This window comes from Schistocerca piceifrons, chromosome 1 (assembly GCF_021461385.2).
Source record: "Schistocerca piceifrons isolate TAMUIC-IGC-003096 chromosome 1, iqSchPice1.1, whole genome shotgun sequence".
Taxonomy (NCBI): Eukaryota; Metazoa; Arthropoda; class Insecta; order Orthoptera; family Acrididae; genus Schistocerca; species Schistocerca piceifrons.
In genome coordinates this window covers 523666470-523691970 of record NC_060138.1, presented here as the reverse complement: position 1 = coordinate 523691970, position 25501 = coordinate 523666470, and the positions used below count along the sequence as shown (strand labels likewise).

Here is a 25501-nt window from a genome sequence, read left to right as displayed (position 1 = left end):
CAGTGCGATGGTCGCCTATCAATAGATCTTGAATTGCATCTATAACATGTTCAGGAAAACGTCTGTGTCTAGTCTTCTCGAACGACAACGCTCAGATTCATTTATCCAGCAATGGACGACCTATGGATCTCGTGCTGTTCCCCAAGAACTTCCATTAACTCAGTCCTTATCTAGGCTGCAGTTTATTTTTAAAAAAATAATATTTCACATAAAAATCGCGTCAAGATTGTATTCGTTTTCCACTTGTATTAAGTAACTGACACTTTTCACTAATAATCCACCGTCATAAAATTGCACGTGGTATAATTTTAGAAGTGAGACACACGCGCACACACACACACACACACACACACACACACACACACACACACACAGAGAGAGAGAGAGAGAGAGAGAGAGAGAGAGAGAAAGTTACTTAAGTTACAGTCTAAGTAAGAATGATCTGCAGCAACATTAGCCCTTAGAAGTTTAGTGCAACGAGTACGCTCGAATTCAGCCGAATCAGAGGTTAAGTTGTAATTTCTTTGCAACCTTCACATGTACTTTCACGTGTGCTGGGTGTATTTAGTTAGACCACTGCAGTGCAGTACACTAGACAATGTTATACTACACTACAGTACACCTGAATTAAATTTCTAATGCTGTTATCTTATTGTGTAACGCTTCCAGTAATTTGTCGCCAAACATAAAACCGTTGTGACGCCAAAGAGAGAACTTTCCACTGTCTGTGCATTCGGATAATCTCATTGTAATTACAATCTATTAATAAAAACGTTTAACAGGTGTGAATATACTTAACTACTGCTATCGCTGAAATTCTGGCGATTCGATGGCAAGTATGAATGAGACGTTATTTGTCCTCTGTACAACTTCAGGCGAAAATCGGATTTATTTCTACATCACAGTCGATACGTGCCTCTTGTTCTCTTCTCTTCTCTAAAGATCTGTTACCGAAGACTTTTGGTGACTGAATATAATACCACAAAAAACTATATTGGCGAATTGTTGGACATTTAATTGGTTGAGGATGCTATACAATCATTATATTTGGGACGTTTCAAAATCCATGTTTAGCTTATTTCTCAGTTCGTCACTGTACGTTTTAACTTTGCTTTGACCATGTAATACCCTTAGCGTGAAGTTATTTATGAAATCCGAATTTCCAACAGGGAACAGAATTTTCCACACACGCAAGCTTCCAGAATACGGGGAAAATATTACGGAGTATAGCCAAATGTTTATGAATAACACAACCAATTGAGATTATCGTAATATTTACCTCTGCCACACACGCTTTTTCTGCGCTTCTATTGCAAAAGAGTCCTCGAAACGTAAATAAGGACAACGCGTCCATTAGGTTCAGGGAATTATCGACCGGTATTAATACCGATACGGGGGAGCGCACACGAGGCAAATCCGCTTTGCGAAATACATCAAAGCCACGGCAACTAATACGGGGCGGCCCTCCCCAATTTACAGCCGATTAATTCTGTCGCGCATTAATGAGCAATGCGGCTGGTTGCGCCGTTGTTTGGAATGGCTGTATCGCGTTCACACGACCGCGCGGTTATTCGTTGGGCGGGAACAGCAATTACACTGCCGTCATCCGGGCTCTTGCAGTAATGCATGTAGCCTGCGGTCTCCACTATCAAGTCCGTGATTTGTGTCCCACTCTGTAAAGAGAGAGCACATGCCTGTCTCGCTATTTGCAGTGCCTGTTAGGAGGTGCATCTGACAAAGGACTTGCTTCTGCCCTCACGTCAATGATGTCTGTACTTCGCATCTTGTGTTTGCTGCGTTTTCACTCCACGCGTGGATCCAGCTTACGATTCTGGGACGAGGCAACGGTTTGTTATTGTCTCTTCCCTCCAGGTAATCCTGTTATTACTGAAATAACCGGATTTTGGTTATACTTTTTTTCCACAGCAGTACAATCTGACTACCAAAACCGCTCAACATAATCGGTTTCCTAAGTAACCAATTTTCGGTTTTTATCCCTGTTTCTGTAATAAACGTAGAAATTTAACAAAGGTTAAACACTTTAAATGCGAACATTTTTGGTTACGCTCAGGGTGCGATTTGTGCTTTTACCAGTGGGGGGGGGGGGGGGGGGGATGTCTTAGAGGGTTAGTAGAATTATATATGTTACTAGCTTGGACTGTGGCGTTACGCATGGTTAAACAGCTATTTATAAATAGATGTTAATGCCGAAACTCACTATTCTCGCGTATGCACTATCAGAAAAGCCATCCCTTCTTATATCTTTAAAAGTACATCATAGGTAAAGCTTATTTACAAAATCATCTACATACAGGTATACGAGGGGAATTCAAAAAGTAGAGGCACATTTGTGAAAAGCTGTACTTATTTTGATGATAGAAAACTGAAACATATTAATAGTATTAATAGTAAGTCCTATTAAAAACTTTCAGTGTTCGGCTCCACAAATTTAAATTACATGTAAAGCTTTACTACAGTGCGTGGGAAATAAACATCCTAGGTTGGGATGCATAAACTAAAACCAGAGGAGGGGATGGTCTGATGCAGAGGGGGGGGGGGGATGTCTTAGAGGGTTAGTAGAATTATATATGTTACTAGCTTGGACTGTGGCGTTACGCATGGTTAAACAGCTATTTATAAATAGATGTTAATGCCGAAACTCACTATTCTCGCGTATGCACTATCAGAAAAGCCATCCCTTCTTATATCTTTAAAAGTACATTATAGGTAAAGCTTATTTACAAAATCATCTACATACAGGTATACGAGGGGAATTCAAAAAGTAGAGGCACATTTGTGAAAAGCTGTACTTATTTTGATGATAGAAAACTGAAACATATTAATAGTATTAATAGTAAGTCCTATTAAAAACTTTCAGTGTTCGGCTCCACAAATTTAAATTATATGTAAAGCTTTACTACAGTGCGTGGGAAATAAACATCCTAGGTTGGGATGCATAAACTAAAACCAGAGGAGGGGATGGTCTGATGCAGAGGGGGGGGGGGGGGGGGGGGAATCCCCCCTGCAAATCGCACACTGGTTAGGCTTTACCTTGACTGTTATTGACATTAAATGAAACAACAAGTTTACTGTTGCCAGTCTCTGTTTTCTTTTTCTTTTTCTTTTTTATCTCCACGACACGTTTCAAAGATTTAAACCTCCATCATCAAGTGGATTTATATTTGTTAGTATGACATGTGTCTGTGTTGTATTACGATTTTTTTAAGGACGTTATGGCACTGCCTAGTTGGAGAAACAAAACACTGAACAGTGCCACAAGTTACTCCAAAAAATCGTAATACAACACACAGACACGTCATACTAAAAAAATGTAAATACACCTGATGGAGGTTTAAACCTTTGAAACGCGTCGTGGAGATAAATAAACAGAGACTGGTAACGGTAAACGTGTTGTTTTATTTAAAGATTAAAAAATTTTGACCCAGTTTCAAGATACATTGAATCAAAATATTAAATAAGTAAATAAAACATGACCGTTCGCTGTTTTTCTCCAAAAGTTATAAGTAGTTGAATACTACAAAAAAGTCATCAGTATTCTCCTATTCACTATAATTTTTTTGAAACACTGCTTAAAAATCATGATGTTATCGACTATGATACCACTATTTGGGCATTACGAATAGTCTGTGCTAAAGGTTGAAAAGAGAGTTTTTCGTGTTAATTTGCCCATTTTCGAGGACTACAAGCAGGTGAAGGCATACTATGCAGACACAGGCAACAGATCAGTTTCTCTCTGTTTTTACATGAATTAAGTTTTTAATTTCTTACTGCTACAATACTTTCCCTCCTCTTTTATTATTTCATAGAAATGGCAGACAAATCGTTAATCTTTTAAAGCAAATGAAGCATTGTACTTCATTTACACATCACTTCGTAAAAATATTTTCAGACTAGGGTTGGTGCCATTCTACGATATAACATGAGACATTTTAATATCGGTATGCCACTGCGAGAGGAATAGTGAGGGAGACGAAGGACACGCTACCACGACACCTTTCAAACCCGGAACTATATCAGCTGCTTAAAAACTGAGTGAATTCATGACCTCAAAATGTTTTCTGCAATTAATATGCCCTAAATGTTAGTTTTTCTTACGATTAGTAGCGGTTCTTGTTCTTCCATCATGGAATAAACCTTATGGTCCATGAAGACTTCAGTTCTGCATACGGCGTTCTGAAATGTCACCTCTTCCTCCACCTCCCTTAGGCCAGTCTTGCAAATGAACTTTCTCTGAACTTTCTCTGAACTTCCTCCGTATGTTTCCTCCATTACATTACGTAATCTTCTAAACTAAAAATGTTAGGCTGTTGCTGTGTGTCCACATTTATCGTTCACTCTGTATTTGGGAAATCTTGCGTAATTTTTTTTTAATATAATTTATGCAGTTATATTGTGTGTCTTTCGTGTCTTCTGTTACCCATTTCTCATTGTCTTATAGAGATGTCGTTAATTTTTTTCATTAGTATATGTTTTCTAATTCTTCTGTCGGGTGTTCTCTTGTGGGTTCGTTATTCTTTTTGGCATAGAGGTGTTTAGAGATTATATGTTTGAACAAATAAAAGTACTTCGTATGGTTCTTGTTATATAACTGCGTCTTGATTAGATAAGATCTGTATTAATGCGGTTGGACATTAAAATTTTCCATTTAGTCTTTCATTCTCTATTAGCACTGCCAGCACACAAAAATAAACTTGTGATAATCTACATTTTTCCGCACCCAGATACTTGCTTTCACTGTCAACCATATCTTATCTTTTTCTATGCTTGCTTCTAAATGTTTGTTCTTGTTGTGCAGTACATTACTCTTTGGTTGCAATTCTATGACTATTTTTCTTTGTTATGAAAGTTAAAGGTTCGTTGCTAAAAATTATTGAAAATAAGTAGCCTCAGTGAGGTTTGTAAGGTCGGGAATTTCGTTTGTATTTTGTTAGGAGGAGATGTCGTGACTGTTGAGCACTTTAATCTAGAACTATACATTTGTTTCAACAGTGAGTGCTTGAGAAAGGCGCTGAGGTGAGCAAGTTGAAAGACGAAAATGATTTCTGGAATGAGTGTGTCCCCCTACAGCAAAGCTTGCGCTTTTGTGGAATTTGGTGACAAACTGAAACCATATGCTAGTCCGGCTCTTTAGACTGGAGACATTCATTTGGCTTTGATGGACGCACAATGTTAATCAGTTTCTAATAAACTTCATGAAAAGGCACAATCCGCAGCCTAATGAAAGCTTCATTCCCGTTATAATCCAGAGGCTTATGCTAACCAAATTATGAACGACATACTTCATTTCTAGTAAGGTACGCAAGAGAAATTCTGTAGAGTTTGGAAACCAGAAGAAAGACTGGAGGGATCGAAGCTGTGAAGGTGGGCTGCGAGTCGCATCAGGGTAGCTCAGTTGGCAAGACTATTGCCGCCAAAGGCGCCAAGTTCTAGCCCGGCACACAGCTTTTAATCTTTCAGGAATTTTGAAAATTGTTTACTTGTAATCAAGCAATAGCAAGCGCAAAAGCAGAATCAGTGGTCCCATATTATCTGCAGAGAACACTGGAGCTTACGAGCACATACTTTAATGCAAACAAATTTATCGTTCTTCGGTTGTTCTTCTTCTTTACTGAATGATTTCACCAAGGGTACCATTCCGCAGGTATAAATGATCCACTGAAATTTTACAAGTAGTAAGGTTTCGTTTCACTGCTTCCCTATAAGAAACAGCCTGTGAAATAAGGACTAACAGTGCAGCAGCCTACGGACAAAATACATGTTGAAGCGGAAGCTGCTACCAAACCACGCAATTCGGGGTACAAAATGTTCCGATGGTAATCCGGAAATGTAAATAGGAAACCGGTTATTTCCACATTATGCTGTAAATCAGTTTCAAGTCTAATGTCTTTGAGACTAACTATCACTAGTGACGGATAAAGCTCTTACTTTGAGAGGAGGCCTTAGGCCGGAGTGTGAGGGGCTGGAAAAGTTGGCAGCTGCTAACGTTCAGCAGAACCTAATGTCAACAGCAACTCTGCGCAGCTGTCATAACATGAAACGTAATGTCTGTAACACTTACCGGTGTCGAAAACTCGCTCTGGCCCCATTGATGTATGGCTCGCGGGTGCTGAAACAGAAGGAGAATTCGAATCAGTCAGTCGCAGCCCACTCAGCTAGACAGCAAACAACAAAAGGTGCGGAGTCATTAGTGCTACATCTTACATGCGCTTACGCTGCTGCTTTATTAGATACGTGTCACGGGGCTCAGAGCCAGCGAGGCAGTTTGTATTAAGGTTCAGTCAGAAGTGTCACGCTTGAAAGCGGTGTGACGGAATGTAATAAATAGTAACTTCTTGTTGACAGTACTGAACATTCACTCCAGAAATAATTACTATACTAATTATGGACTTTCTGATTGGTATATCGTGGATTAAGGCGTCTTGGTTAAAGAAGCATGAAATTAACAAAGTACCCAGCGTTGCACGGACATGTACATATTTATTCTAATCTTATATTAGCCGCTTACTTCTCTCTCTCTCTCTCTCTCTCTCTCTCTCTCTCTCTCTCTTCCCCCCCCCCGTGTCCATCTCTATCTCCCCCGCCCCCACTGTCCATCTCCTTCTTCCCCCACATTCTGTCCATTTCTCACTTAGCCTGCCTCTGCTCATCTCCTCCTCTACCTTTGTCCAGCTCTACCTTCTCCCCCTGTCAATCTCCTATTTTCCCTTCTCACCTCATGTTATCACTCCTACCGTAATAGGCAGTTGCTGGTTCTTACCTCGAAAGTATTTCTTTCCAGGTATTAAGTAGTATGTGTACGAAGCTTCGTTGAAATAGATCCAAAGATTTAGGAGGAGCTTTTTACCCCTGTCTTTGCCCGCGAACGCACATGTACATACGTTTCACATACATTGATGAGACAAAACATAATGACCACCTGCTTAATGACTTGTTTGTGAGTCTGTGGAACGAAATATATCACTGATACTGCGTATCAGGGATCCGACAGTTTGTTGGTAAGTTTGTGGAAGTATGTGACATTAGATGTCTACGCACAGGTCATGTAATTCGTACAAATAACGGGCCGTTGATTTGCGTCCGCGTTGATTACGCCCGATAGCGACCCAGATGGGTCTCACAGGATTTGCATTAGGCGAATTTGTTCGCCGAGACAGCCACGTGAGTTCACTATAATGCTCCTCAAACCACTGTATCAGGGTTCCGGCTCCGACACACGAACAGTTATACTGCTGAACGATGACATCGCCATGGCGGAAGATGTCAAGGATGAAGGGATGCAGGTGGTTCGCAGCTGTCTGCGTGTCGTCGATTACTGCCAACTGCAGTCTAAATTGACGATGTCGTTGGGTCAACATGCGAACAAGTAGGGGTGGTCTGCTGCGGAGATCCATGTTCAACATTGTACAAAGAACGGTGCGCTCCGAAACACTTGTGCGTGCACCAGCATTGTGCTCTTTCGGCAGAGATGCCACAGATCGCCACCTATTCTACTTCACAAAGCAGACGAGCCTTCGAGCTCCACGTTCTGTGGATAGTAGTGGACGTCCAACCATTTAGCGCCTAGTGGTAGCTTCACTGTCCTATCTCTTTAGGCAGATGCTCAAGACAGTAGCACGTGAACATTCGAACAGCTTCGCCGTTTTCGAGATAGTCATGTGTAATAATAATCTGCCATTTTTATCTCAATTGATTTCTCATTTGCAGTCCATATCTTCGCTATGGTGATCCCCCTATTCAACCTTGCTCTGAGTTGTCATTCCACCTCATAATAATTCTACATCTCCCGTAGTTCCAGAAGTGCGTCCACGCATTACAAAGTACACTCAACGAACCCCACCTGCTGCACACTGACTGTCAAAGATTCTACGACTCCAGAGTGCTGCCATCGCAATCACAGATACTATTGCCTAACAACTGTTTCTCTGACCACAGTTTTTCAAACGTATCATTTTCCTTTACAAATATTAACATACCCAATAATATCATCAAAAAATATCCATCTTATATCTCAACAGCCGTATTTCTATCCTCTTGAGAGCTAGTCGCATAGGGCTGTTGAGATCCTGCGTGGCGTAGAGCATGACCCTCCTGAACCCACCGATTATATATTCGCCTGACAGTAGCGCGAGGTGCCCCCCGAAACGAGAAGCAATATCGCTGAGCGGCAGTACCGCAGTCTCTCTAACCCTCGAAAGTGCCAATCGAATTCCTACATGTGCTCGTAGACGGTTCTCCCCTTTGCACAAAGCATAACACGGTCTTGTGAAAGACAGTCAGCTTTCAAACGCTGTTTCTGAATGAGAAATCCGCTGTGCAACTTTTCTTGTATACAGATTGTCGATGGCGTTACGCCTGTCTGCATTGTGCGTTTGCGCTGAAATGCAGCTTATTTGCACATTGGCGGATGTGGTGCACCTCATAGTGTTTCAATTTTTACTGCCGAAAGTATGCTATCATAGATCTAGGTACAGTTGGAGATTAACAATCTACACTCGCCACCACTTCTCGTATTGGGGGCATGCGGGAGGCGCGCTGTCAGCCGCCCCCCTTTTTTTTTTGCGGGGCCGCCCGCATTGCCACCCGCCCAGCCCCCGCCAGTCAGCCCGCACGCTATTCGTTAGTTTCCACAGTCTAACTGTGTTCGTTTCTTTCGTCGGTCGACTCAACTGAATGGAGTTAGCAAGTAGTCGTACTTTTCTATGTAGCATGCGCGTCCGCGTCACCGTATTTTGTACCCCTCTGTCTGGAACACACTGTTTACACTGAGTGACATTATGAGTATAACATATCCAGTCAGCAAAATCTTGCAAGGCCCAAGCTTGGACGTCGCGATGGAGAAAGCAAAATTAGATTCGACGCTCAAGGTGTACGATAGCATGAGAGCTAATGCTGATAGCCACTTTGCTCTTATTGTAGAAGAGGCGAAGGCAGTTATGGAAGAGTTAGATGAGTGTTCCTCGTCTTACAGGCATACGAAGCCACACGGAAAACTACGATCATAATGATGGTGCTATGACATATTGGAAAATAACTTTATGTTCCAACACTGGACCAAGTTATGACTGACATGAGAGAACGTGTCCTGAAGACAATATTTATCATTTGCCCTCACAACTACTGAAACATGACAGTAATGATCTGGCAAATAAATAGAATTAGTGCTTAATCGAACTAGCGTTCTTTGAAGAAGAATCACTCTTTGTGATTAGATGCGAGAGATTCCATACAAGCAAAAGAGCATGAACGCCCTTAATGGTCGTGATTCTGTTACGCAAGCGTTGTCTATTTGTCCTAGATTTGACTATCCTACTTTTAAAACGCTTGAAACGTCCCCTTAGAAAAATTATACATGACTGTGCTTAAACTGACAATATTTTTTTTAGCGCAACGCAATCTGACTTTCAATAATCCCTACAAAATAATGGCCTTGACTAACATTAACCTATACCTTTCACAAATCACTTACCTCACAAAAATCTTCGTTACTCGAACTACTGCAATACAGCGAGCGCCACTACTGCCAGCTAAATAAAAGATTCAAACTACGGAAGGCAGTAACTACTGATAGGCATAGTTAGCAAATGAAAGATTTTAATAGAGAGCAAACAGTGTATTTACCTTAATAGTCATAAATATATATAGCAGTTCATGACATCCATTATTACAAATGTACTGTTTCTGATGCTCTCAAAAATCCGCAATCTCACTTCCCCACATCCACCACTGCTGGCGGCTCACCAACTGCGCAGCGCTACTCACCAACTGCGCTGCTCACCAACTGCGCAACACTACAATGGCGAGTATTACAACAATGCCAACCAGCCACAGACTGCACACAGCACAGCCAGTGATTTTCATACAGAGCGCTACGTGGCGGCGGCGTTACCAATATAAGAACCTAAACAGCCTACTTACACGCTGTACAAAATATTTGCTTGTCTACTTGCATCTGTTGCTACAGTAGAAAGAAGATTTTCGACACTGCGGTGTACAAAGACATGGCTGAGGTCGACAAAGGATCGACTTAGTTGCTTAGCTCTGTTGAACTCTCAACCTGACATTTATTGTCCTATTGGCGATGTAATTAACCAATTTGCCAGGAGTAATAGGTGCATAGAATTCATCATTTAAGGAAGAGAACCACAACTGTAAATTTTTTATAACATAAGATGGCATTGTCTTGTATACGTGAATAATCAGTTTAAATAAAACTTTCTTAAACTTTGCATGTGACTATTTTTTTTATTACGGTAAAGGTATGTATGTATGTATGTATGTATGTACTGAACTGGGGACCTAGAAACGATGGAGAGGCTTCGTCCCCGCCGTAGCCCTCAGTGGTTCACAACCCTACGACAGGCCACAGCAGTCCACTCACCCCACCGCCGCCTCACACCGAACCCAGGGTTATTGTGCGGTTCGATCCCCAGAGTACCCCACTGGGAACGTCTCACACCAGACGAGTGTAACCACAAATGTTTGCGTGATAGATTAATTATGGTGTACGGGTACGTGGAGACATTGCGCAGCAGTTATCGACATACTGTAACTGAGGCGGAATAACCAGCTCGCATTTACCGAGCCAGATGGAAAACCACCTTGAAAATTATCCACAGGCTGGCCGGCACACCGCACGTCGACACTAAGCCGCCGGGTGGATTCGTGCCGGCCCTGGCACTTTTTTCCGCTCGGGAAGCAGTGCGTTAGGCCGCACGGCTTGCCGGGCGAGCAAAGTAAAGGTAGTCAAGATATCTTTAGTGCCACCTCCTTGAGGTTTTTCTTTATCTAACACTGCAAGAAGGCCAGAGGTCGCAGGACAGTGCAAAAGCAGCCGACTTGCAGGCGACAGTCACTGACTCCGCGTGTCACTTCACTCATCTTCATAACAACCAATTTCAAGGGTTTCTTGCAGTTTATACAGGGTGAAAAGTATTTAAACCGACAGAGTCTGGGAGGTTGTAGGGGACATCAAAACAAATATTTTCCTCTAATGTCATTTTTTCCTACGAGAAGTATTTAAACCAGTGGAGGCCGTATTACGATCTTCAGTTGTAGGCAACTTTTGTCCACCAGTGTAGTAGTGCATTGTCTCTGTTTACTAATGGCGCGATACACTGAGTGAGTACACTGACATGGTTGGTGCGTACTACGTAGCGCACCACAACGGACGAGCTGCACAGTGGGTACATCAACAACAATATCCTAATCGCCGTATCCCGCATCATACGACCTTTGCTGCTGTGTACCAATGCCTGCGTGAGACCGGGTCATTTAGCAGATTACCTGGACAGGGGCGCCGTCGCACGGTAAGAACGTTTCAATTTGAGGCTGCCGTCTTGCAGCATGTGGAGCAGGATCCTTCAATCAGCACTCGCGCAATTGCACGTAACGTGGGGACGAATCAGACGAACGTAAGAGCAGTCCTTCGAGAGCAATTGTTACGTCAATTTCACTTACAGCGTGTCCAAAACCTGGAACCAGTTGATTATCCACCCAGAGCACAGTTTTCGCAGTGGTACCTGGGACACTGTGAAATGCATCCTACATTTCCATCCTGTGTGTTGTTTACCGATGAAGCAACGTTCGGTCGTGATGGAGTCTTCAACATGCACAATTCGCATCTTTGGAGTGAGGATAACCCACGTGCCACAGTTAATAGCGCTCATCAAGTGCGGTTCTTCGTTAATGTGTGGGTCGGTCTTGTTGGGGACTGTTTAATTGGGCCGTATCTGCTACCTAGGCCATTAAAAGGCAGGCACTATTACAATTTTCTCGCCAGAGCATTGCCAGAATTGCTGGAAAACGTCCAGCTCCTCACAAGACAACGCACGTGGTTCCAACATGACGGGGCGCCGGCACATTTCAGTCGTCGTGTGCGTCGATTCCTGGACCGACGGTTCCCAGAAACGTGGATTGGCAGAGGTGGTCCTGTACCATGGCCTGCTCGATCCCCAGATATGTCACCTCTGGACTTTTTTGTTGGTTTAATTAATTTGTCGCCAGAGAAATCTTACTCTGCCGGTTTAAATACTCCTCATAGGAAAAAATGACATTAGGGAAAAATATTTGTTTTGATGTCCCCTACAACCTCCCAGAGATTGTCGGTTTAAATACTTTTCACCCTGTACAGTGTTGTATGGTAACCTTACAAGCTTTATGTACCCGTTACGCGTCAAGTAGTGTGAACGTGAAGTAGAGGGCTGGTGTGGGAGGTACGGCTGGCTGGTGGGAAGACGCTGCCCGGCGGAGGAGGCGTCAGCCCTGGGCAGCGGCGCGACGTGAGCGCAGATAAGGCGTCGGCAGATAAGCAGGCCCGCCTCTCGGCAGGTGCCCGCCAGCCGCAGCCTTGACCCCGCCTCGCCGAGCAGCCGCAGCCCGCCCCCACACGCCGGACCACAGCCAGCTCCGCACCTCATCACTCGTCCTGTGTACTCGGGGCTCGCCTGGGGAAACCCTATGTCGATGGGAGGGTTTAGTTGCTCGCAGGGCGCATGTCCATATCCGTACTGATAATAAATTATAAAACCTCGCTAATTTCCAAAACTACCTACTAGGTAGATTGTTATTGGGGGGAGGGGGGGGGGTGGTTCATTGGTAACATCAGCGTAACTAGGGGCACGGTATAGGTTATATATCACAAACCAGATTAGAAAAAAAAGGTGGTTGTTGTTGTTGTTGTTGTTGTTGTTGTCTTCAATCCTGAGACTGGTTTGATGCAGCTCTCCATGCTACTCTATCCTGTGCAAGCTTCTTCATCTCCCAGTACCTACTGCAACCTACATCCTTCTGAATCTGCTTAGTGTATTCATCTCTTGGTCTCCCTCTACGATTTTTACCCTCCACGCTGCCCTCCAATCCTAAATTTGTGATCCCTTGATGCCTCAGAACATGTCCTACCAACCGATCCCTTCTTCTAGTCAAGTTGTGCCACATACTCCTCCCCAATCCTATTCAAGACCTCATTAGTTATGTGATCTACCCATGTAATCTTCAGTATTCTTCTGTAGCACCACATTTCGAGAGCTTCTCTTCTTGTCTAAACTATTTATCGTTCATGGTTCACTTCCATACATGGCTACACTCCATACAAATACTTTCAGAAACGACTTCCTGACACTTAATACCGTTCAACTGCTCTTCCAAGTCCTTTGCTGTCTCTGACAATTACAATGTCATCGGCGAACCTGAGTTTTTATTTCTTCTCCATGGATTTTAGTATCTACTCCGAACTTTTGTTTCCTTTACTGCGTGCTCAATATACACATTCAATAACATCGGGGAGAGGCTACAACTCTGTCTCACTCCCTTCCCAACCGCTGCTTCCCTTTCATGTCCCTCGACTCTCATAACTGCCATCTGGTTTCTGTACAAATTGTAAATAGTCTTTCGCTCCCTGTATTTTACCCCTGCCACCTTCAGAATTTGAGAGAGAGTACTCCAGTCAACATTGTCAAAAGCTTTCTCTAAGTCTACAAATGCTAGAAACGTAGGTTTGCCTTTCCTTAATCTTTCTTCTAAGATAAGTCGTAGGGTCAGTATTGCCTCACGTGTTCCAACATTTCTGCGGAATCCAAACTAATCTTCCCCGAGGTCGGCTTCTACCAGTTTTTCCATTCGTCTGTAATGAATTCGCGTTAGTATTTTGCAGCTGTGACTTATTAAACTGATAGTTCAGTAATTTTCACATTCTTCTTGAAGTCTGAGGGTATTTCGCCTGTCTCATACATCTTGCTCACTGGATGGTAGAGTTTTGTCATGACTGGCTCTCCCAAGGCCGTCAGTTAGGTATTCATACATATTATAAAAATGTATGTATGTTTCACATCTTCACCGAAACCCGAAACCACTAGATCGATTTCCATTGAACTTTATTAGTACACGTACCACTTACTGTCTGGAAAGAATCGCTGTGGATGTAAGAACCAACTACTTGCCAAAGGGATGGGGGCGGGGATGAAAAAGAAGTGTACCCAACGACGCGCGTATACCTAGACTTCATTCATCTAGTGTTTGAGGCGAGCACTTAGTGACTTGAAAAACACTTTAAACATTAATTCAAACCTTTATGAACTTTTTCTTGTTAACGACCTCCACAAAATGATGAAAGGAAAAAAGTTTATCGCTTACTACACTACAATCAACTGAACAACTCATACATCCAAGTTGCCGACAAGAACAATATACAGAAGAACAGAAAAGAAAATTGAGGATCTGTTGGATTGACGATCAGTTTCGCTTTAGGAAAAGTAAGGCACCAGAGATGCAGTTCTAACGTTGCGGTTGATACCGGCACCAAGACTAACGAAAGATCGAGACACTTTCACACGATTTGTTTACCTGCAAAAAGCGTTCGACAATGTGAAATGGTAGAAGATGTTGGAAATTCTGAGGAAAATAAGGATAAGCTAATGGGAGAGACAGGTAATATGCAACATGTAGAAGAGCCAAGAGAGAATAATAAGAGCGGAAGAGCAACACTGGAGTGTTTGGATTAAGGGGGGTAGGACGTCAAACGGGCCGCCTTGGAGCAGGAGAGGCACCACAGGACATTTTAATTTCCACTGTCTATACTTTTACAAGTAAATTCATAAAACTTTGTCAGCATGACCAGGAACGATTCAGGATTGACACCCGTAGCACCGGAAGCTCAAAAACATAACAAAATAATTATTTTTACGTGTGAAACTTCATTTTTTTCACTTACTATTGGGTGCATTTGTTGGTATAGGTATACTTTTCTTCGTAAGTAAGAGACTGTTCGATGAATTTTGCACAGCATACAAACCATACTTACAGGTGTCTGAAACTCTAGAATCTATTTAATTTATGAAAAAATGAAAGAGCTGTTACGTTTTAAACTTTATGTTTAGAAAAGAAATCAAATTTTGTAGTTAATTATCTCAATTTTTACCACAGTTTTTAATAGATTTGGAAAATTCTAGAGTTTCATACACCTGTAAGTATGGTTTGTATGCTGCGCGAAATTCGTCAAAAAATCTCTCTTACTTGTGAAGAAAAATGTACCTATAGCAACAAATGCAGCCAACAGTAAGTGAAAAAATGATGAAGTTTCATATCTAAAAAAATTTATTTTGTTAAGTTTTTGCACTTCCACTGCTATGAGTGTGAATCCTGAATCCTTACTGGTCATGCTGACAAAGTTTTATGAATTTATTTGTAAAAGTATAGACAGTAGAAAATAAAATGTCCTGTGGTGCCTCTCCTGCTCCAAGTCGGCCCGTTTGACGTCCTACCCCCTTAAAAACGATGTAAAACAGGATGCAATGTTTCGCCCCTACTGTTCAATCTGTACATCGAAGAAGCAATGATGGAAATAAAAGAAAGGTTCAAGAGTGGAATTAAAATTCAAGGTCAAAGGATATTGCCTTTAAGATTCGCTGATCACATTGCTATCCTCTGCGGAAGTGATGAATAATTACAGGATCTGTTGAATGGAATGAACAGTCTAACGTGTGTAGAAAACGGATTGAGAGTAAATCGAAGAGAGACGAAAGTAATGAGAAGTTGCACAAATGAGAACAGCAAAAACTTAGTATCAGTATTGATGGTCAAGAAGTAGATTAAGATAAGGAGGTAAAATAGCCAATGACGGGCAGATGACTGAAATGGCAGAAAGGGCACTCCTGGCCAAGAGAAGTTTACTAGTTTCAAACGTAGGCCTTAATTCGAGGAAGAAATTTATGAGACTGTACTGTTGGACCACAGTATTGTGTGGTAGTGGCATATGGTCTGTGCGAAAACTGGAAAAGAAGAGAATCGAAGCATCTGAGACGTGCTGTTACATACGAATGTTGAAAATTATGTAGGCTGATAAGACAAGGAAAGAAGACGTTGCGCTTAGAATCGAAAAGGAAAGGAATAAACGGAAAACACTGACAACGTGATGGAGGATCAGGATAATGGGACATCTGTTAAGACATCACGGTATAACTTCCATGGTACTAGAGGGAAGTGTAGATGCAAAAACTGTAGAGGCCGACAGACTAGAATACATCCTCCAAATAATTGAGGACTTAAGTTGCAAGTGCTACTCTGAGAAGAAGAGGTTGGGACAGGAGAGGTATTCGTGGCGGGCCGCATGAAACCAGTCAGAAGACTGATGACTAAAAATGGGGGTGAGGGGACAGCGAGAATAAGATTAATCACAGCGCACACAGAGGCGTTTAAACAATATTCCGCCTGCGCTGCATACACATCGCCATGCACGTCTCTGTGATCAACGCAGTCCAGATGTTAAGTGTATACATGGAGGGGGCACGACGGATAATGCTGGTAACGTATCCGCCATCAAGCGGACGACCGCGGTTCCCAGAGAACGACTGCGGACGCGCACAAAGGGGCAGTCATGCCGAGCGAGCCTGCTGGAACAGGGAGGGCTGCCGGTATCTGGATGCCAGAGCGCCTGCGACTGCGCCCTCATCAGCGCGCTTCGGGCCCGGGGCGCTTCCCGCCCGAGGCGCCGTGAATGGGCGGCGGCGCGCAGCCCGCTGTCCCGGGCGCGCCTCGCCTTTCAGACGCGGCAGTCGATGGCCGCGCCGTAGCGCCTGAACAAACACTCAGCACTGCCACGCACGAGGGCCCTCTGCCCACGCCACGCCAGGCAGCTGCTGCCGCCCTCCTGAATTGCTGCCTGTGTTTCCTACAGAAAGAGAGTCGCCAGTGGCAGAGTGCAACTGCTGTGGGACCAATGGAAAATAACAAATTTTTTCCTCAGCTTTGCTTCCCCTTCCCCTTCCCCCTCCCCCCCACCACCAACCATAAATTTTCTTTATTCTTTTCTTTCTCTTTTGGCATGGGTTATGAAATCTGACAACGGCCAGGTGAGCGGTATGCTGATCACTAGCCCTCCGTATCTGCATCTGGTGAAGCGAAAGGTCAGATGATGACACGGCGGACGGCCGGCGCCGTTGGAGCTTCAAGACCTTTTCGGACTGTGTTTGTTCCTTTCTCTTTACCCAAGAGTTTCGCGAGAACATCATCTGTAACAGTGTGCTTACCGGCATACAGTCGAGTTGTTGATTCCACGTTTTGCACGATACTCCGACGACCGACACAGGTGTGTTCCTCACGTGCTGCGAGCCATACTCGGTAGCTGGGATCCAACCAGACACTGGTGACTCGTCGCTATTTACAGCCGAGTTCGGCTGCCGCCGATCTATACGTCCCTTGGTACGCATTCATATCTCCTGTGTTTTTCAGAGCCGGCACTTAATTAAGATGTCCCAGGCACAACTACATCGAGAAAACACGAGACGTTACGTCATCTTTCTTCCAACGATTCCCACTTAAATTCTCCGAGCAGTTCTGTTACACTTTGATAAGGGCTATACCGACGTGTTACAACCCCAGAAGTGAGTGTCTGAATTTCTTTCGATGTCGAACATTCGTGTCTACTTTATGACTCAAAATACCGATGCAATATTCTAGAACTCATCGTCCTAGCTATTGTATGCACTTCTTTTCAGCTGAGGGGTAACATCCTCACTTCAAGATAACAGTGATCCAAAGCTGGCAATATGCAAGAACAACAACCGCCTATTATCGCCACCTATTTGTTTCATTCAATTACCGGTTTCAATCATAATGATCATCTTCAAATTTATCTCAAAAGAATGTACATATTTACGAAGGTCATCGCCTACCGCCGTCATAAGGAGATGGCAGTTTCAACTGTCGAAACCGGTAGTCAGTAATAACTAGTGCCATCTTGGCTATAAAAAGTTTTTTCATGTACTGAATATGACGCAGACACCAATTTGGGAGTTAGAATTTATAATTTAAGTAACATTTTGTTGTGGATCCTTGATGAAGCTCCAGCTCCCTTTTAAGTACAATTAACTTATCCTATTTTCTTTCATGCAGAATGTTAAATATCACATCCCCGGATGTTACACGCCACACCTAGCGGCCAAGCTCCCTCAGCTTTTTGCACTGCAACTGTAAACACAGTCTTCTAATGACGGTCCTATATTACGGGCCATGGAGGTCACCATAACTGTACCGTGTTTTATACCAAATGACGATGTCATTCATTCATAGGTATATAAATCATTTATCTTTTTTGTTAGCTACGAGGACAAGCGCGTGCGCGTTTCTTCTCAAGATGTAAATCACGGTAGTAGACGATACCGTATCATAGTGATATTCATAAACGTGCGCTTTATTCTTTACATCCTTCTGAAGATGGTCATTATGAATGAAACCTGTCACTGAATAAAACGAGTACTGTATTTGCGGTCAAATATTGTTGCGGTTCTTACATATTTTCTGTAGACATGAATCACACTTTTCCGGAACACTTTCAGCAAATCTAAGCCCCTCCCCCTCCTTAATAATGAGTTTAGGTGATCGCCCCACTTTGTATCAATTCGCAGTAATAACCTTATTTTGCTTGCACAATGTGACGTGCTCAAAACGTTCGCCTCCAATCTGGTTTCAGATACTACGCTGAGTTGACAAAAGTCATGGGACACCTTTTAATATCATGTCGGACCTCCTTTCGCCCGATGTAGTGCAGCAGCTAGACCTGGCGTGGACTCAGCAAGTCGTTGGAAGTCCCCTGCAGAAATACTGAGCCGTGCTGCTTCTACAGCCGTCCGTAATTGCGAAAGTGCTGTCAGTGCAGTATCGTGTGCTCGAACTGACCCCTCTAGTATGGGCCGTAAATCTTCGATGGGATTCATGTCGGGCGATCTAGGTGGCCAGATCTCCGTTCGTTTTGTTCAGAATGCTCTTCAAACTAACCGCGAACAACTGCCGCCCGGTGATATGGCGCACTGTCAGCCGTAAAAATTCTATCGTTGTGGGAACAGGAGGCCCATGGATGGCTGCAAATGGTAACCAAGCAGCCCAAAATAACCGTTTCCAGTCAATGATCGGTTTAGTTGGACAAGAGGAGGCAGTCCATTCCATGTAAACACAACGCACATCATTATGAAGCAACCACCAGTTTCTGGGTCCGTGTCTTCGTCGGGTCTGTGCCACACTCAAACACTACCATCTCTTCTTACTAACTGAAGTCGAGACTCATCTTTTTTTTTTTTTTTTTTTTTGGGGTTTTCGGGCGCACAACGTCAATGGTCATTAGCGCCCTGACTACTCTAAGAATGCACCGCGAGGCACAAGTTGACAACAACAACTAAAAGGGAAAACACAATAAAAGACAGACTGACAGGCGTAAGATTAAAACAACATCATCAAATGTCCTGAGCGAGGTTCGTCAAATTGATAAAACAAAGAACACGAGCAGCTGCTCGTGGGTCATCCGCTAAAATGGCATCTAAACTATTAGGCAGGTTAAGATCGAGGCGCAGTGTGGTAAGATCTGGACAGGACATTAAAATATGTCTAACCGTCAGCAAGTGCCCACATGGGCAGAACGGCGCCGGCGCAGCCGTCAGCAGATGGCGATGGCTGAACCGGCAGTGTCCAATTCTTAACCTTGCTAAAACGACCTCCTCCCGCCGAGAAGGGCGTGAGGAGGACGTCCAAGCCACGGGAAGAGGTTTTAAGGCCCGAAGCTTGTTGTCGGTAAGTGCAGCCCAGTCGGCATGCCACAACGACACAACGCGCCGACAAATGACCCTGCTAAAATCGGACGAAGGGACACAACAAGAAGCTGTCCGAGGCTGGAGGACCGCAGCCTTGGCCGCGGCATCTGCAGCTTCGTTCCCAGGGATACCGACATGGCCAGGAACCCACATAAAGCTAACCGGCGTACCGACGTCCACCAGCTGCTGAAGAGAGCGTTGGATCCGGTGTACGAAAGGGTGAACCGGGTACGGATCACTGAGGCTCTGGATGGCGCTCAGGGAATCTGAGCAGATGACATAAGCAGAATGTCGGTGGCGGCAAATGTAAAGAACAGCCTGGTAGAGGGCAAAGAGCTCAGCTGTGAAGACCGAACAATGGCCATGGAGCCGGTATTGGAAACTTTGTGCCCCGACAATAAAGGAACACCCGACCCCGTCATTGGTCTTAGAGCCATCTGTATAAATGAAAGTCATGTTGTTGAACTTCGAACGAAGTTCCAAAAAACGGGAGTGGTAGACCGAACCGGGGGTGACCTCTTTTGGGAGCGAGCTGAGGTCGAGGTGAACGCGGACCTGAGCCTGGAGCCAAGGAGGCGTGCGGCTTTCGCCCACTCGAAAGGATGCAGGGAGTGAAATATTAAGGTGTTGAAGGAGGCGACGAAAGCGAACTCCAGGGGGTAGCAAGGCAGAGACATACAACCCGTATTGAAGGTCAAGAGAGTCGTCAAAAAAGGAACGATAAGATGGATGGTCGGGCATTGACAGTAGCCGACAGGCATACCGGCAAAGCAGTATATCGCGCCGGTAGGTGAGTGGCAATTCGCCAGCATCAGCATGAAGACTCTCTACGGGACTGGTATAAAATGCTCCGATCGCAAGTCGTAAACCCCGATGTTGTATGGAGTTGAGGCGGCGTAAGATGGATGGCCGTGCAGAGGAGTATACGAAGCTCCCATAATCCAGCTTGGAGCGGACGATCGACCGATATAGACGAAGTAGGACGGTTCGATCCGCTCCCCACGACAGACCACTGAGAACACGGAGGACATTTAAAGAACGGGTACAACGGGTGGCCAAATATGACACATGTGGAGACCAGCTAAGTTTCCTGTCAAATGTAAGGCCTAAAAATTTGGTTGTCTCCACGATTGGGAGAGCAACGGGACCGAGTCTTAAGGACGGTGGGAGAAACTCCTTGTATCGCCAGAAGTTAATACAGACCGTCTTCTCGGCAGAAAAACGGAAGCCATTGGCGACACTCCAGGAGTAAAGACGGTCAAGAGAACGCTGAAGACAGCGCTCCAGGACACGTGTACACTGCGCGCTGCAATAGATGGTAAAATCGTCCACGAAAAGGGAGCCTGATACATCAGCTGGGAGGCAATCCATTATTGGATTGATCGCGATGGCGAAGAGAGCGACGCTCAAAACTGAGCCCTGTGGCACCCCATTCTCCTGGCGAAAGGTGTCGGACAGGACAGAACCCACACGTACCCTGAACTGTCGATCCATTAAAAAGGAACGAATAAAAAGAGGGAGGCGACCGCGAAGGCCCCATGTATGCATGGTGCGGAGGATGCCCGCCTTCCAACAGGTGTCGTAAGCCTTCTCCAAATCAAAGAACACAGCCGCGGTCGGGCGCTTCCGCAAGAAGTTATTCATAATGAAGGTCGACAAGGTAACCAAATGGTCAACAGCAGAGCGGCGCCTACGAAATCCACATTGTACATTGGTAAGTAGGCGTCGAGACTCGAGCAGCCAAACCAATCGAGAGTTAACCATTCGCTCCATCACTTTACAGACACAGCTGGTAAGCGAGATAGGTCGATAACTGGAAGGCAAGTGCTTGTCCTTCCCGGCTTAGGAATCGGGACAACAATAGACTCGCGCCAGCATGCGGGAACATGTCCCTCAATCCAGATGCGATTGTATGTACGAAGAAGAAAACCTTTACCCGCAGGAGAAAGGTTCTTCAGCATCTGAATATGAATAGAATCTGGCCCTGGAGCAGAGGACCGTGATCGGCCAAGTGCGTTTTCGAGTTCCCGCATGGTGAATGGGGCATTATAACTTTCACAATTCGAGGAGCGGAAGGTAAGTGGCCTAGCCTCCTCTGCCTGTTTGCGGGGGAGGAAGGCAGGGTGGTAATGAGCGGAGCTCGAAACCTCTGCGAAAAAGCGGCCGAAGGCATTGGAGACAGCCTCAGGGGCCACAAGGACGTCATTCGCGACCTTCAAGCCAGAAACTGGTGAGTGGACCTTAGTGCCAGATAGCCGGCGCAGGCTACCCCAGACAACAGAAGAAGGAGTAAAACTGTTGAAGGTGCTTGTGAAAGCAGCCCAGCTGGCTTTCTTGCTTTCTTTGATAATACGACGACACTGAGCACGTAATCGTTTATAATTGATACAATTCGCCACTGTAGGGTGGCGTTTAAAAGTGCGTAAAGCACGTCGACGAGCACGTAAAGCGTCTCTACATGCTGCGGTCCACCAGGGGACCGGTACGCGACGTGGAGAAGAAGGAGGGTGAGGGATGGAATATTCAGCAGCAGCGAGAATGACTTCCGTGAGGTGTGCGACCTGACGATCGCAGCTTGTAAAGGTTTGATCCTGAAAGGTCGCCCTGGAAGAGAAGAGCCCCCAGTCTGCTTTGGAGATGGTCCAACTAGATGAGCACGGAGAGGGAGTAAGCTGCAGGAGATGGATAACACACGGGAAGTGGTCGCTCGAATATGTATCAGAAAGTGCATACCACTCAAACTGGCGTGCAAGTTGGGGAGTACATATAGAGAGGTCTAAATGGGAATAGGTGTGAGATGTGTCCGAAAGAAAAGTAGGGGCGCCAGTATTGAGGCAGACAAGATCGAGCTGGTTGAAGAGGTCTGCTAACAAGGAGCCCCTCGGGCAGGATGCTGGAGAGCCCCAAAGGGGATGGTGGGCATTGAAGTCTCCAGTTAACAAAAATGGTGCAGGTAGCTGAGCAATAAGTTGCATCACGTCTGCCCTGGTAACGGCAGATGACGATGGAGTGTAAACGGTACAAAAGGAAAACGTAAAAGTGGGGAGAGTAATGCGGATGGCAACTGCCTGCAGGCCGGTGTGCAACGTGATGGGATCGTAGTAAATATCATCCCGGACCAGCAACATAACCCCTCCATGAGCTGGGATACCTACCACAGGGGGTAGGTCAAAACGCACAGAGGTGTAGTGTGCCAAGGCAATTTGATCGCATGGGCGTAGCTTCGTTTCCTGGAGGGCTACGACAAGCGGACGGTGCAAGCGGAGCAGCAACTTCAAGTCCTCTCGGTTGGAGCGAATGCTGCGAATATTCCAGTGAATAAGTGCCATCGTAAGAAAAGAAAGATGAGAGAAGTGGTCACCTCGAAGGCCGCTTAGGGCCTGGCTTCGAGCGAGCACTGCCGCCGCTATCAGTAGGCGGACAGTCATCGTCCATTGGGTCTATAGGGTCATCGGCCATCTCGGGAGGATGGCCGGGAGGGGGAGCTTCCTCCGCCAGTGAACGGCCAGATGTACGGCGACCAGCGGTGCGGCCAGGCGAAACGGATGACGGCCTGGGGCGGCAGCCGCTGGGTGGCGCAAGAGAAGAAATGCGCCGTGGCGGGGAAGGAGAACTGTGCTTCCTATGCGCCTTTTTGGAAGGACGTGTAGTGGAAGTACCGGTCGAAGGCTGTGAGGTCGAGGTACGGAGGAAGTCTGCACGGGATGGTTCCTTCTTGAAGGCCCGTGCATCTGACTTCGGTGTCTTCGTCTTAGCAGAAGCTGAAGAAGGTGCTCGTGTCTGCGGGGTGATGGGAGGAAGAGGAGACGTCGACCGCGCGATCTTAGCACTGGCCGAACGGACGACCGTGGTGCTGAAGGTCAGATCGCAGGTCTGGGTTGCTACCTCCCGGGTAGTCCGAGGAGAGGCGAGGACAGTACTGTATTTCCCCGCTGGGAGCAGCGTGGGCTTCCTACTAGCCAATAGCGTGCGAGCAGCCGAGGTGGACACTTTCTCTTTGACCCGAATTTCCTGGATACAGCGTTCTTCCTTATAGACAGGACAGTCGCGGGAGGATGCGGCATGGTCACCCTGACAGTTCACACAACGAGGAGAAGGAGGTGGACAGTCACCCTCATGGGCATCCCTGCCACAGGTGACACATTTAGCCGCATTGGAACAAGACTGTCGAGTGTGATTGAAACGCTGACACTGGTAGCAGCGCGTAGGTGTCGGGATATAGGGGCTAACAGAAATAACCTCGTAGCCCGCCTTGATGCGCGATGGCAGCTTAACACTATCGAAGGTCAAGAAAATTGTCCGGGTCGGTACAAGGTCATTGTTGACCTTTTTCATGACCCTATGGACAGCCGTCACGCCCTGCTCAGCGAGGAATGATTGAAGCTCCTCGTCAGTCAATCCGTCGAGGGAGCCAGTATAGACCACACCACGAGACGAATTCAAAGTTCGGTGGGCCTCCACCCGGACAGGGAACGTGTACAGGAGGGTGGCCCGAAGCAGTTTTTGTGCCTGAAAGGCATTCTCAGTTTCTAGTAATAAGGTGCCGTTACGCAACCTGGTACAGGATTTGACAGATCCGGCTATGGCATCTACACCCTTCTGAATAACGAAAGGGTTGACAGAGGAAAAATCCTTTCCGTCCTCAGTTCGAGAAACTACGAGGAACTGTGGGGCAGGCGGTAGTACTTTTGTCACTGTTGGCTGGTCACGTTTCCGTTTTTGGGTCGAAGTCGAAAGAGATGGAGTAGAATCCATTGCGGAGGAATCCCCCATGATTGCCAGCGTCTCCGATGGCGCGCTCCTTCCTTGTGGGGACCCTCTCAGAGGGCACTCCCGCCTTAGGTGAATGTTTACACCTCAGGTCACACCTCCCGAGAAACAGACGGAGGGACCAATCGGCATGGTCAGAAGGTATCAGCTCAGGCAATCACCCCTCCCCGGGCCTGGCCTTTACCAGGGGGTACGCGCGTGCCTTACATGTCTACCCAGGGCGGGGACTTACGCGTTACCCCGTCACCGGCTACGCGTGCGAACGCGTGGGTCGGCCTTCAGACACGCACAGGGAGGAAGGAAGAAGAGGAAAAGGGAGAGAGAGAGGGAGAAAGAGGACAGACTGTCTCAAACGCCGAGGCGGAGACCAGAGAAGGCAAGGAGAAGAAGGCAATGAGAAAGCAAGGGGAAGAAGGCAATAAGAAGGCAAGGAGAAGAAGGCAATGAGAAGGCAAGGAGAAAAAGGCAATGAGAAGGCAAGGAGAAAAAGGCAATGAGAAGGCAAGGAGAAAAAGGCAATGAGAAGGCAAGGAGAAGGCAAGGGAAAGAGTAAGGAAGACAGTGAGGTGGAGAAGAGCAAAGAAAGGAACCAACAAAAGGAAGGAAGAAACGAGAAGTGAAAAAACCAAAAGGACCACGATGATAGGTCGTGGAACCGTCCGTCTCCGGACGCAGGCGCGAACTACCCCCGTGAGGGGGATGGACTCCTTTTAGTCGCCTCTTACGACAGGCAGGAATACCGCGGGCCTAGTCTAATCCCCGGACCCGCAGGGGGGGAGACTCATCTGACTAGGCCAATGTTTCCCAATCGTCTGAGGTACAACGGACACGGTCGCGAGCCCAGAAGAGGTGCTGCAGGCGGTTTCGTAGTGTTAGTAAAGGTACTCGCGTCGGTCATCTGCTGCCATGGCTCATTAACGCTAAATTTCACCGCACTGTCCTAACGGGTGGGTTCATAGTACATTGACTTCTGCGGTTATTTCATGCAGTGTTCTTTGTCTCTTAGCATAGGCAACTCTACGCATGCGCCGCTTCTCTCGGTCGTTAAGTGAAGGCCGTCGGCAATTGTCTCTTCTGTGGTGAGAGAGAATGCCTGAAATTTGATATTCTTGGTACATATTTGACACTCTGGGTCTCGG

The 25501-nt window shown here is 45.8% G+C and overlaps 1 protein-coding gene across 1 annotated transcript in view; it reads right to left on the bottom strand.

Annotated features, from left to right (window-relative positions):
• LOC124790533 (prolow-density lipoprotein receptor-related protein 1-like) overlaps nucleotides 1–25501 on the bottom strand; it is a 219975-nt gene that overhangs the window by 116320 nt on the left and 78154 nt on the right. Inside the window, exon 3 of the mRNA XM_047257792.1 lies at nucleotides 6080–6127. Within this exon, the coding sequence (XP_047113748.1) occupies nucleotides 6080–6127 (48 nt within the window). The remainder of the gene's footprint in view (nucleotides 1–6079; nucleotides 6128–25501) is intronic.